At 43.2% G+C, this 12,508-nt stretch overlaps 1 protein-coding gene across 3 annotated transcripts in view; it reads left to right on the forward strand.

The window, feature by feature from the left end:
• Nucleotides 1-12,508, forward strand: part of AGAP2 (ArfGAP with GTPase domain, ankyrin repeat and PH domain 2) — a 466,034-nt gene that overhangs the window by 371,713 nt on the left and 81,813 nt on the right. For all 3 annotated transcript variants that reach the window (XM_073613744.1, XM_073613742.1, XM_073613743.1), the window contains exons 8-9: nt 4,897-5,049; nt 9,404-9,490. In XM_073613744.1, the coding sequence (XP_073469845.1) occupies nt 4,897-5,049; nt 9,404-9,490 (240 nt within the window). The remainder of the gene's footprint in view (nt 1-4,896; nt 5,050-9,403; nt 9,491-12,508) is intronic.

Raw genomic sequence — 12,508 nt, forward strand, 5'->3', positions numbered from 1 at the left:
CAGCATGGTGATCGAGGATGAGAAGTGTCCCTCGGACACAGGCCATCCCAGAACTGTGTAAAGAGCCCATAAAAAATGGCACATGTACTGTCTACGAGCACTGCGCTCGTGCGCACCCCTAGGGCACTCGCAGAACAGCGATCGGGGACGAGGCTTGTCACCCTGACACAGCTCAACCCCGATCGTAGTAAAGAGCCAATGAAATTGGCTCTTTACCACGTGACTGTGTCCAATCACAGCCGGTCACAGCATATCAACAAACCGCGGTAACGAGATGTTAAAGGGGTTCTCCTCCTCACACACCGATCGTGTGTGAGAAGGAGATTACTGCTTACAGTGTACACCAATCACACTGATTGCCCCCCTAATAAAGAGGACCTGTCACCACCCATCAAAGTACCTGTCACCACCCATCAAAGTCCATATGAGTACCCGAGTACCTGTCACAGTCCATATGAGTACCCGAGTACCTGTCACAGTCCATCTGAGTACCTGAGTATCTGTCACAGTACATCTAAGTACCTGAGTACCTATCACAGTTCATCTGAGTATCCGAGTACCTGTCACAGTACATCTGAGTACCTGTCACAGTCCATCTGAGTACCCGAGTACCTGTCACAGTTCATCTGAGTACCAGAGTACCTGAGCACCTGTCACAGCCCATCTGACTACCTGTCACAGCCCATCTGAGTATCTGTCACAGTTCATTTGAGTACCTGAGTACCTGTCACAGCCCATCTGAGTACCTGAGTACCTGTCACAGCCCATATGAGTACCTGAGTACCTGTCACAGTCCATCTGAGTACATGTCACAGTCCATCTGAGTACCTGTCACAGCCCATCTGAGTACCTGAGTACCTGTCACAGTCCATCTGAGTACCTGTCACAGCCCATCTGAGTACCTGTCACCGCCCTTCAGAGTACCTGTCACTGCCCATCAGAGTACCTGAGTACCAGTCACCAGCCCATCAGAGTACCCGAGTACCAGTCACCGCCCAGAGTACCCGAGTACCAGTCACCAGCCCATCAGAGTACCTGAGTACCAGTCACCAGCCCATCAGAGTACCCGAGTACCAGTCACCAGCCCATCAGAGTACCCGAGTACCTATCTGTAGCCCATCAGAGTACCCGATTACCTGTCACCAGGCCATCAGAGTACACGAGTACCTGTCATCAGGCCATCAGAGTACCCGAGTACCCATCACCAGGCCATCAGAGTACTCGAGTACCTGTCTCCAGCCTATCAGAGTAACCAAGTGCCTATCTGCAGCCCATGCCTCATAGAATATACGTTGGGGTGTTTGCTTTCCAAAATGGGGTCATTTTGTGGGTAATTCCACTGTCCTGGTGCTCAAGGACCTTCCAAAGTGTGATAGGTAGGAATGATATGAGATGTGTAATGTATGCTCCTAGCACGCCTGAAAGTACTACTTCAATGTTGGGCCTCTGTATGTGGACTGGCTGTGTAAAAGTCTCACACATGTGGTATCACAATACTCAGGAGGAGTAGCAGAATGTGTTTGGGGTGTAATTTTGCTATATACATGCTATGAGTTAGAAATATCTTATAAATTGTGTAAAAAAAATAGGTTTTCATTTTCTTTCCAAGTTTTCTGAAGACTTGTGTAAAAAATTAACCATTCAAAAGACTCATAATGCTTCATAGAATATACGTTGAGATGTTTGTTTTCCAAAATGGGGTCATTTCGAGGTGTAGTTTATGCTCCTAGAACGTCTGTATGTCTGACCTCTGTATGTGGCCAGGCTGTGTAAAAGTATCACACATGTGGTATCGCCATACTCAGGAGGAGTAGCAGAATGTATTTTGGAGTGTCATTTTTGCTATGTACATGCTTTGAGTTAGAAATATCTTATAAACTGACCGCTTTGTGTAAAAAAAAAAAATACATTTTAATTTTCTTTCTACGTTTTCCGAAGACTCATTATGCCTCATATAATAGACATTGGGGTGTTTCGCTTTCCAAAATGGGGTCAGTTTGTGGGTAATTCCATTGTCCTGGTGCTCCAGGGCCTTCAATAATGTAATAGGTCTTTAGGAAATTAGAAGTGTAATTTTATGCTCCCTGCATGTTGGACCTCTCTGTGTGGCCAGGCTGTGTAAAAGTCACACACATGTGGTATCGCCATACTCAGGAGGAGTAGCAGAATGTATTTTGGGGTGTAACTGGAAGTATGCATATGCTGTGTGTGAGAAATAACTTGTTATTATGACAATTTTGGGGAAAAAAAAATTCTTAATTTTCCCAAGAATTGTGGGAAAAATTACAACTTCAAAACACTCACCATGCCTCTTACTTAATACCTTTGACTAACTACTTTTCAAAAAAGGGTAATTTGGGGGGTATTTATACTTTCCTGACATTTCAGGGCCTCGAGAAATGAGCCATCAGTGCATCAGGTGTGATCAATTTTCAATGATTTGCACCATAGCTTGTAGACTATATAACTTTCACAGAGACTAAATAATATCCACTAATTAATTTGGGTTAGGCCCCATGCACACGAGATACCGGTGCAAACTCTGTTGAACATATGTTTTTAAAAGCTGAAACCGGCGTTTAGAAATGCCCGTTTTGCTGCGTTTAGTCGCGTTTTACCGCGTTTGCGTCTAGAAGCGTTTAGTTAGGATAAAATCATAAGACCCTCACCAAGCTCAAAAAACAGTATTATTTAACTCTTTCACCCATTTTGTGAGACCAGAGTGAGTAGCAGCAGCTGAAAGAGTAGCAGTGTACTTGTATTTAGCATGTCACTTGCCACGTCACCTGCCACAAGTTGGGGATTGTCATTTGCCACGTCACCTGCCACAAGTTGGGGATTGTCATTTGCCACGTCACCTGCCACAAGTTGTGGATTGTCCACTTGCCATGTCACCTGCCACGTCACTTGCCACGTCACCTGCCACAAGTTGGGGATTGTCATTTGCCATGTCACCTGCCACAAGTTGCAGATTGTCATTTGCCAATTCACCTGCCACAAGTTGTGGATTGTCATTTGCCACATCATCTGCCACAAGTTGTGGATTGTCCACTTGCCACGTCACCTGCCACGTCACTTGCCACGTCACCTGCCACAAGTTGTGGATTGTCCACTTGCCACATCACCTGCCACGTCACTTGCCACGTCACCTGCCACAAGTTGTGGATTTTCCACTTGCAACGTCACCTGCCACGTCACCTGCCACGTTACTTGCCATGTCACCTGCCACAAGTTGTGGATTGTCCACTTGCCACGTCACCTGCCACGTCACTTGCCACAAGTTGCCACATCACTTGCCACATCACCTGCCACAAGTTAAATTGTCACTTGCCATGTCACCTGCCACAAGTTGTGGATTGTCCACTTGCCACATCACTTGCCACGTCACCTGCCACATCACTTGCTACAAGTTGTGGATTGTCCACTTGCCACATCACTTGCCACAAGTTGCGGATTGTCCACTTGCCACGTCACCTGCCACAAGTTGGATTGTCATTTGCCACGTCACCTGCCACAAGTTGTGTATTGTCCACTTGCCACGTCACCTGCCACAAGTTGCTTGTTCAAATCTAACAACATATGGGTCAAATTCCAATTATACTTTGGATAACAGCAATGCTAGTGGTGTATTGGATTGGATCAAGGGCTCATTATGGTTTATAAATGGTCTAAGAATCATTGCAAGCAATTACAATTGTTTAAAATATTTTTTAATAGTTTTTCATCATTTGCCATCATTTTTGAGATTGTTAATGTAAAAACAATAGGGCACCTTTAAAAACGCTTATAAAAGCAAACACGGCTAAACTTGGTACTGGCGTTTAGCCACGTTTAGCGTCTGAAACGTGGAAAATTTTTGAGTCTGAACCCATTTTTTTGCTTCTGGAAAACCGACTTTAAACGCAACTGCCTAAAAACGTCAAAAAATGAGACTGTGTACATGGACACATAGGATAACATTGAATGAGTTCAGGGGCAGTTGAAAAAAGTGTCCAACTGCCTCTGAATGCGCGTTTAACAGCGTCTCGTGTGCATGGGGCCTTTTTTTTACCAAAGAGATGTAGCAGTATAAATTTTGGCCCACATTTATGAACAAAAATTACTTATTTGCAAAATGTTATCATAGAAACTAGGGATGAGCAGAACACCCCCGGTTCGGTTGGCAGCAGAATATGCGAACAGGCAAAACATTTTTTCGAACACACGAACACTGTTAACGCCTATGGGACACGAATGTGAAAAATCAAAAGTGCTAATTTTAAGGGTTAATATGCATGTTATTGTCATAAAAAAATGTTAGGGGACCCGGGTCCTGCCCCAGGGGACATGTATCAATGCAAAAAAGTTTTAAAAATGTCTGTTTTTTCGGGAGCAGTGATTTTTATAATGATTAAAGTGAAACAATAAAAGCGAAATATTCCTTTAAATCTCGTACCTGGGGGGTGTCTATAGTATGCCTGTAAAGTGTCGCATTTTTCCCGTGTTTAGAACAGTCCCTGCACAAAATGACATTTCTAAAGGAAAAATAAGTAATTTAAAACTACTCACGGCTATAATGAATTGTCGGGTCCCGGCAATACAGATAAAAGTCATTGAAAAAAACGGCATGGGATCGATCCCAGTCCATTACCAGGTCCTTTGGGTCTGGTATGAATATAAAGGGGATCCCCGAACCAAAATTTTTAAAAAAATGTGTGGGGGTCCCCCCAATTTCCATACCAGGCCCTTCAGGTCCGGTATGGATATTAAGGGGAACCCTGCTCCAAATTTTTTTTTAAAAATGGCGTAGGGGTCCCCCTTTAAAACTCATGTTTCTGTCATAAAAGTAAAATTATAGCTATAGGTTTTGTCCATTGGGATATACAGTATTATCATATATCTGTATATGCTCTGCAGACTAGTAATGGAGGACCAGGAAACGACTACTCTTCATCATTGCCTTCTACCCCGAACATCAGCCACAGAGAGCTGCGCAGCGAGGTGTCCATCGCAGTTAGCACACCAGGGCCACTCCATCGTGGAGCTAAGCGACGTACAAGCCTTTTCCCAGTAAGTAAATTATTGCCATACAATAAATGTGCTTATTTTTTAGGTATAAACATATGTACTGGTTTCTGCTGTTTTATGATCATACTTCTAAACTACTCAATCAGAAATTGCTTAGGCAGTGTGAAGAAAGGAATTGTTTGGATTCACATTAGTGCAATAATGTGTGTTTCTTGAACAACTATTGACATTGGAATTTGTACAATAAGTGTGATCAACCCAAATTTTCAGCATATACAGTGGGAGCAAATCAACCGCTGCATTATTAACTATAAGTGATATTTAAGGCCTGAATATCAGGAACATGGAGGCCAAATAGGTTACCTTTACCCTTTGTCTTGATCTTCCTAATGTAGAGTGAGCTGAGGATATCATTTTTATAATTGTTCCCCCAGGGTTAAAAATGTTAGGAAAGGCTGATATACAGCATCCAACCAACTAAGCACTGAAATGGGTAGTTTAACTCTGTTTTAGCATGTGCCATTGGTAAAGTAAATCTGAGAGACATACGAAGTCTGGTATTGCTGACCTCCCCTTCTAAAAATGCTGGTTGCCTAGCTGTCATGCTGACCTCTCTGGCTTCTCTGGGATCACTGACCCAGAGCAAGTATGCAGATAAATATATCTGACTTTCCTGATTTGTGTACTTGTTGTTGGTCACTTACTCAGAAAAAACAAAGGCATAACAGGCAGCTAGCCTTGTCGAAAAAAGATCAGCAATGTCAGTTTCATATTTCTCTTATGATATTAATTTAAGGTCCCAGTATGCTTTTTTGTTGCCCAATACTATAAAAGAATGAATTGCATGTGCAATTATAATGTGTTCTCATATAAATATCATTAAAGTGGTTTTAAACCTCAGAAATGAAATCTGAGCAAAGCACACATTTCTATAGTGTTTACTTGCCTCTCTCCAAAGCTGTTTAATTCCTCTGCTATCTAAGTTTTCCTGACACCAAGAGCTAAAAAGGTGACAGGGGAGGGAGCTGCTGCTGGTTGACAGCCTCGCTTCTGTTTCTGTGAGCTCTGTCAAGGGGATGTGTCCCTTCCCTCCAATCAGCTCTCAGAGCTCATGTATAATGTGTAAGTACAGCTCCTCCCCACCCCCTGCTTTGTGAGTCTGTGAGAAATCCTTTCCATCTCTGTGTTTTACAAGGATGTACAGGACAAATAGCTGCAAATAAACAGGTACAACTTATGTACGAGGATTTTTTTTTATCTCTGTGTATCACCTGAGGCTTGTCTGGCTATAGGTAAGGGTTTAAAACCACTTTAACTGGGCCTTCTTGGTGCAATTTCTCCAGTGCTCTGGGAAGTAGATACATACACCCAACATTTTTTCCTTATAAAATGACTTTAGTCTTGTAGAATAATTTGATCAGAGTCTACTTTTCCTGTTATTCAACACACCAGGTGCTGGTGTGTTGAATACCTCCGAGGATCCATCATCGAGCTGCTCAAGGCTTCTAGAAGAATGCTGCCGAGAGTAGCACTGATATCACTATTGGGGGGGGGGGGATTTACTAAAACTGGAGAGTGCAAAATCTGATGCAGCTTCCAGGTTTTATTGTCAAAGCTTAATTGAACAAGCTGAAGTTAGTGGCTACCATGCACAGCTGCATCAGATTGTGAGTGCTCCTGTTTTAGTAAACTTCTACCTACAGTATGTCAGTGTTGGAATCAGACTTAGAGCCCAGGTTCACACTGACAGGGGGAATGAAAACGTGCGAGTTCAGCTGAACTTGCACTATTTCATTCCCGCATGTCAGTCCCGAGTTGGGGGGTGATTTCAGAGACATCTGTGCAGGTACAGAAACTACTTTTGGGAACTGGTATGGCACCGCAAATGCGGCATTGCACCAATTTGGACGGTGCCATTGCCGGCAATTGCCGCTCATTTGGCATGCGATTTGACATGTCAAATCGCATGCCAAATCGCTCCAATGTGAACCAGGGCTAAACAAACTAAGGCTGGCCATACATTATACAATTTTCTTGTAAATTTTTCTTTAGATTTATCAAAACCATATAATATGAGGTCAAACCTAAACACTTTTAATTATAGTATGCAGTCAGGCAGGCCCTTATACTACATACAGTGCCTTGCAAAAGTATTCACCCCCTTGGCATTTTTCGTGTTTTGTTGCCTCACAACCTGGAATTAACATGGATTGTTTGAGGATTTGCATCATTTAATTTACAGAACATGCTCACAACTTTGAAGAGGTTTTTTTTTTTTTAATTGTGAAGCAAGCAACAAATAGGATAAAATAACAGAAAAAGTCAATGTGCATAACTATTCATCCCCTAAAGTCAATACTTTGTAGAGCCACCTTTTGCAGCTATCACAGCTCCAAGTTGCTTTGGATAAGTCTCTATGAGCTTACAACTGGGATGTTTGCCCATTCCTCATTGCAAAACTGCTCCAGCTTCTTCAAGTTTGATGGTTTGCGCTTGTGAACAGCAATCTTTAAGTTTGACCACAGATTTTCTATTGGATTGAGGTCTGGGCTTTGACTAGGTCATTCCAACACATTTATATGTTTCCCATTAAACCACTCAAGTGTTGCTTTAGCAGTGTGTTTGGGGTCATTGTCCTGCTGGAAGGTGAACCTCTGTCCTAGCCTCAAATCACACACAGAGTGGTACAGGTTTTGCTCAAGAATATCCCTGTATTTAGCACCATCCATCTTTCCCTCAACTCTGACCAGTTTCCTAATCCCGACTGCTGAAAAACATCCCCACAGCATGATGCTGCCACTACCATGGATGGTGTTCTTTGAGTGATGTGATGTGTTGGGTTTGCGCCAGACATAGCATTTTCTTTGATGGCCAAAAAGTTCAATTTTAGTCTCATCAGACCAGAGCACCTTCCTCCATACATTTTGGGAGTCTCCCACATTCCTTTTAGCAAACTCAAATCGTGCCATTTTGTTTTTTGCTGAAAGTAATGGCTTTCTTCTGGCCACTCTGCCATAAAGCCCAACTCTATGGAGCGTACAGATTATTGACGTCCTCTGTACAGATACTCCAGTCTCTGCTGTGGAACTCTGCAGCTCCTCCAGGTTTACCTTAGGTCTCTGTGCTGCCTCTCTGATTAATGCCCTCCTTGCCCGGTCCATGAGTTTTGGTGTGCGGCCGTCTCTTGGCAGGTTTGCTGTTGTGCCATGTTCTTTCCATTTGGTTAGATCGCTTTGATGGTGCTCCTAGGGATCATCAAAGATTTGGATATTTTTTTATAACTTAACCCTGACTTGTACTTCTCAACAACATTGTCCCTTACTTGTTTGGAGAGTTCCTTGGTCTTCATGGCAGTGTTTGATTAGTGGTGCCTCTTGCTTAGGTGTTGCAGCCTCTGGGGCCTTTCAAAAAGGTGTGTATATGTAATGACAGATCATGTGACACTTATATTGCACACAGGTGGACATCATTTCACTAATTATGTGACTTATGAAGGTAATTGGTTGCACCAGAGCTTTTTATGGGCTTCATAACAAAGGGGGTGAATACATACGCACATGCCAATTATCAGTTTTTTATTTCTGAAAAATAGTTTTATGTATATATTTTTCTAATTTTTCTTCACCAACTTAGTCTATTGTGCTCTGATCCATCACACATAATTCAGATTAAAAAAAACATTGAACTAAAGGCTGTAATGTAACAAAATAAAAGTAAAAAAGCCAAGGGGGGTGAATACAAGGCACTGTAGTAGAAGGTAAATATAAAGGAAATTGAATAAGAAAATTGTATAGTGTATGGCCAGCTTTAGACACGGACATTGTTGGCAAAAAATACCCACTAATTAGTTAACAATAAATTACAAGTTGATGCGTTGTTTTATAGGGACGAAAGGAGAATATCAAAAATGAATATGCCACAAAGTAAAATGTGGTGACAAGTGACTATTTTATTTTAGTGCCGCTTAGAGAGCCAAACTGTTATGCACCTCCAGGTGAACAGCAGACTCGCATAAATAATTCAACTTTCTGGTATTCACACCACGACATATTAGAATCAAGCAGCAACATTTTACCTACTGCCATTCTACCTCTTTCACAAAGACAGTTGCTGCTAAGGACACTATGAACCATCCTGCCCATGTCATTTGGAGCTGCATGAGTGATGTGCCTTGCGTTGGGTAAGAGTTCAGCTCCATCGCTCTGCTGCTTATATTGAATACAAAACGTGATTGAAAAGTCGCCTTGTCAAATCAGTCACAGCTGAAATAAAAATTGGTGCCATGTGACTGAGCACTGCTATTGTACCAAGCACTGGAAATCTGCTATTTGTCTCCTATTTGGCATTCCTGTTCAAGGAAGAGAATATTAAATGAGAAACGACTGTCTCTTTGCAGACCCGAAGGGGCAGTGATATGGAGAAGAGGAGTTTTGATAGTCGAGGTGACCCCATCACTGGCGGCCGAGCTCTGCCTATCAAACAGGTAATATGTCTTTGAAAAGTTTTATGGAAAAAGTACATCTTCTTTATCAAAACTAGCAAAGTGTACCAGTTCCTTGAATGGCTTATTTGGCATGGTGTGTTGTATTTAAAGCAGTAATAAGCCCAAAATGTAATATATTGCAGCTTACCAATCCTTAGAAGCAGTGACTGCATTTGTTTTCTTTTTTTTTTTTTTTTTTTAGGCTTTTTTCTCTTCTGTTTTCACCTGGTGATCTGGCAAGTAATGCCACGTACACACGAGCGGACTTTCCGGCAGACTTGGTCTGGTCTTGGACGGGACTCTGTCGGACAATTCGATCGTGTGTGGGCTTTTTCCCAAAAGTCCGATGGACCTAGAAATAAAACATGTTTCAAATCTTTCCGACGGACTCAAATCCAGTCGAAAAATCCGCTCGTCTGTATGCTAGTCCAACGGACTAAAACCGACGCTAGGGCAGCTATTGGCTACTGGCTATCAACTTCCTTATTTTAGTCCGGTCGTACGTCATCACGTACAAATCCGTGATCGTATGTAGGCAAGTCCGTTCATTAGGAAAGTCCATCGGAAGTCCGCCGAACGTCCGCTGGATAGACCGTCGCACCAGTCCGGTCAAAAAGTCCGCTCGTGTGTACGTGGCATTACACTCCTCTTGTATTAGAGTGCCCCCCACTCTGGATGAAGGAGCAACAGAGACACTTTGGACAGAAGCACTGTCAGTCAGGGGTGGAAGGAAGTGTTAAAAGGACTAGCAGATTTAGATACACTAACAAATTGAAGGTAGCTCACACTGCAGTTACACAAGCAATTACAAAAACAGTTTTTTTTTACCTTTTTGGATAAAGGTTTTACATGAATAAATAAAAGCTGACCACTGTAAGCACCCCTGTCAGTGGTAAATGGTTTGTCTCAATTCTCAACTGCTTCATTTGCTTCAGATCACCAGCTGAAAATAAAAAATAAAACAAAAGCATCTAAGAATTGGTAAGCTGCAATAAAATAAATGTTTGCTTTTGGGTTTAAAGCAGAGGTCCGCTGATTTATTTTTTTAAAGTCAGCAGCTACAAATACTGCAGCTGCTGATTTTTTAAATATGGACACTTACCTGTCCAGGGCGCCCGCGATGTTGGTACCCGAAGCCGTTCTGTCCCTCGGCTGTTGGGTGCTGCCGCCGCCATCTTCGGTATGGGAATCAGGAAGTGAAGCCTTGCGGCTGCATAGCCTGGTTCCCTACTGGGCATGTGCGAATCTCGCTGCACTATCCCACTGGTCCCTGCTGTCTTCTGGGACCAGTGTGTCTCCCAAAAGGGAGATGGGGGGGGGAGAAGGCGCTGGGAGTGGCGTAGATACCCGCGGATGGCTCGGGTATCTATTCCTTTAAGTGGGAGCAAAATACCTGTATTAGACAGGTATCTGCTCCCCTCTGAAAGGTGCCAAATGTGACACTGGAGGGGGGGGGACTGGAAAAGCGGAAATTCCATTTTTTGGGTGGAACTCCACTTTAATACCACTTTAAAGCTGGACTCCAGGATAAACAAATATATTCTTAATAGAAGAAGTGTTTTTTTACTTAAATTTTGGTGTATTGTGTGTATTTCTACCAAATCTGAGCAGCAATCCAAGTCCCGGTTCACAGTGGTGCGCTGTGCGATATCGCATGTAATTCGCACCGCACTGCTGTGCAAATCACATGCGATGTCTGTGCGATGGCTGAATTTGCATTGCATTTGGACCAAAGTCGTGCAGGACCCTTTTTTTGGTCCGCACCAGAATCGGATCGCAAGGGTGTTCACACCCATGCGATCCAATTCATGTCCAAACTGACAGTTTGCACTGCAATATGCGAACAAATCTGGGGATGTCATTAAGTTTGTATTGACATCCCCCAGTGGTTTGCATATGGTAGTGTGAACTGTCTGTGAGTCGGGTGCGATGCGGGAACCTGTGTTGGATTTGCACGGGTTCTCTCATCGCACCGGTGTGAACTGAGCCTAAATCTTTGGATCTGTACAGGAGCGTCTTGCAGTAGTGTATTTAGGTTTTGTGCTGCCCTATGCCTGACTAAACTCATGTACCCCCTAATTTAAATATGACCCACCCCTTCCTGTCAAGGCCACACCCCTTGCTGTTTAAGACCTGCCCTGAAATTTTCGAGTGGGGACACTAGTTCTGATGGCCTGGGGGGGCATAGATTCCCTTAATTTACATAGATTTCCTCTCACTTCCAGTTTGGCTATGGGGCAGGAAGTGAAGGGAAATCTCTGCAATGGGACAAGGATGGTAAAAAAATAAACTCACAGGGGTTATAACCCTCCCTTATTCTATCCAAAATGAAAAAAAAAAGTGTTGCCTATAGTTCTACTTTAAGCACAAATGTATGATCATTTTATGGAGAGGACTAAGAAGATATAACCATGCCAATGGTTCAGGAGAAAACATAGCACAGCGAGGAAGGTTTGTGGCCCAGGATGATAGGACAGTCAAAATTAGAAGTGGCGCCCCCCACAGGGGCGCTAGACTAATTTGCCTCTCAGTCCACCCCAAAAGACTTGCGCTACACTAACAGTGTAGTGGAAGCTGGCAGGGACTCTTTCCGTGCTGCCCCCCATGCAAGGTGCTGCCCTAGGCCTGGGCCTTGTCGGCCTAGGCCAGGATACAGCGTTGGCGTCTTGTATTAAAGACTGGTCACTGCTGCTCTCTCTCTTTGTGCAGGGTGACTGGTCTTGTATCTGCCACCCCCTGTAGTTTTCTTTAAGCAGCCTGTAGTGGTTGGGCCTCCTGGGTCCCTCCTGCAGCTCTCTGCACAGTGATGATGTCATTATTACTTTTACAAGGTAAAAACTGTGTTTGGAAAGGCATTTGGTGCACCCAAATAGGATTTATATACTTTGTGACTTTTAAGGAATATATTTCAATTAAAGGTTTTTTTTTTCACTTGGAGCTTACCTTCAAGTGTGCAAGAAGAACTGGGAGTGGGGAGTTAACACTGAAGAGAAGAGGAGACTGAATTTTCAGAGTATA

The sequence above is a fragment of the Aquarana catesbeiana genome, linkage group LG02, assembly GCF_042186555.1.
Source record: "Aquarana catesbeiana isolate 2022-GZ linkage group LG02, ASM4218655v1, whole genome shotgun sequence".
Lineage (NCBI taxonomy): Eukaryota > Metazoa > Chordata > Amphibia > Anura > Ranidae > Aquarana > Aquarana catesbeiana.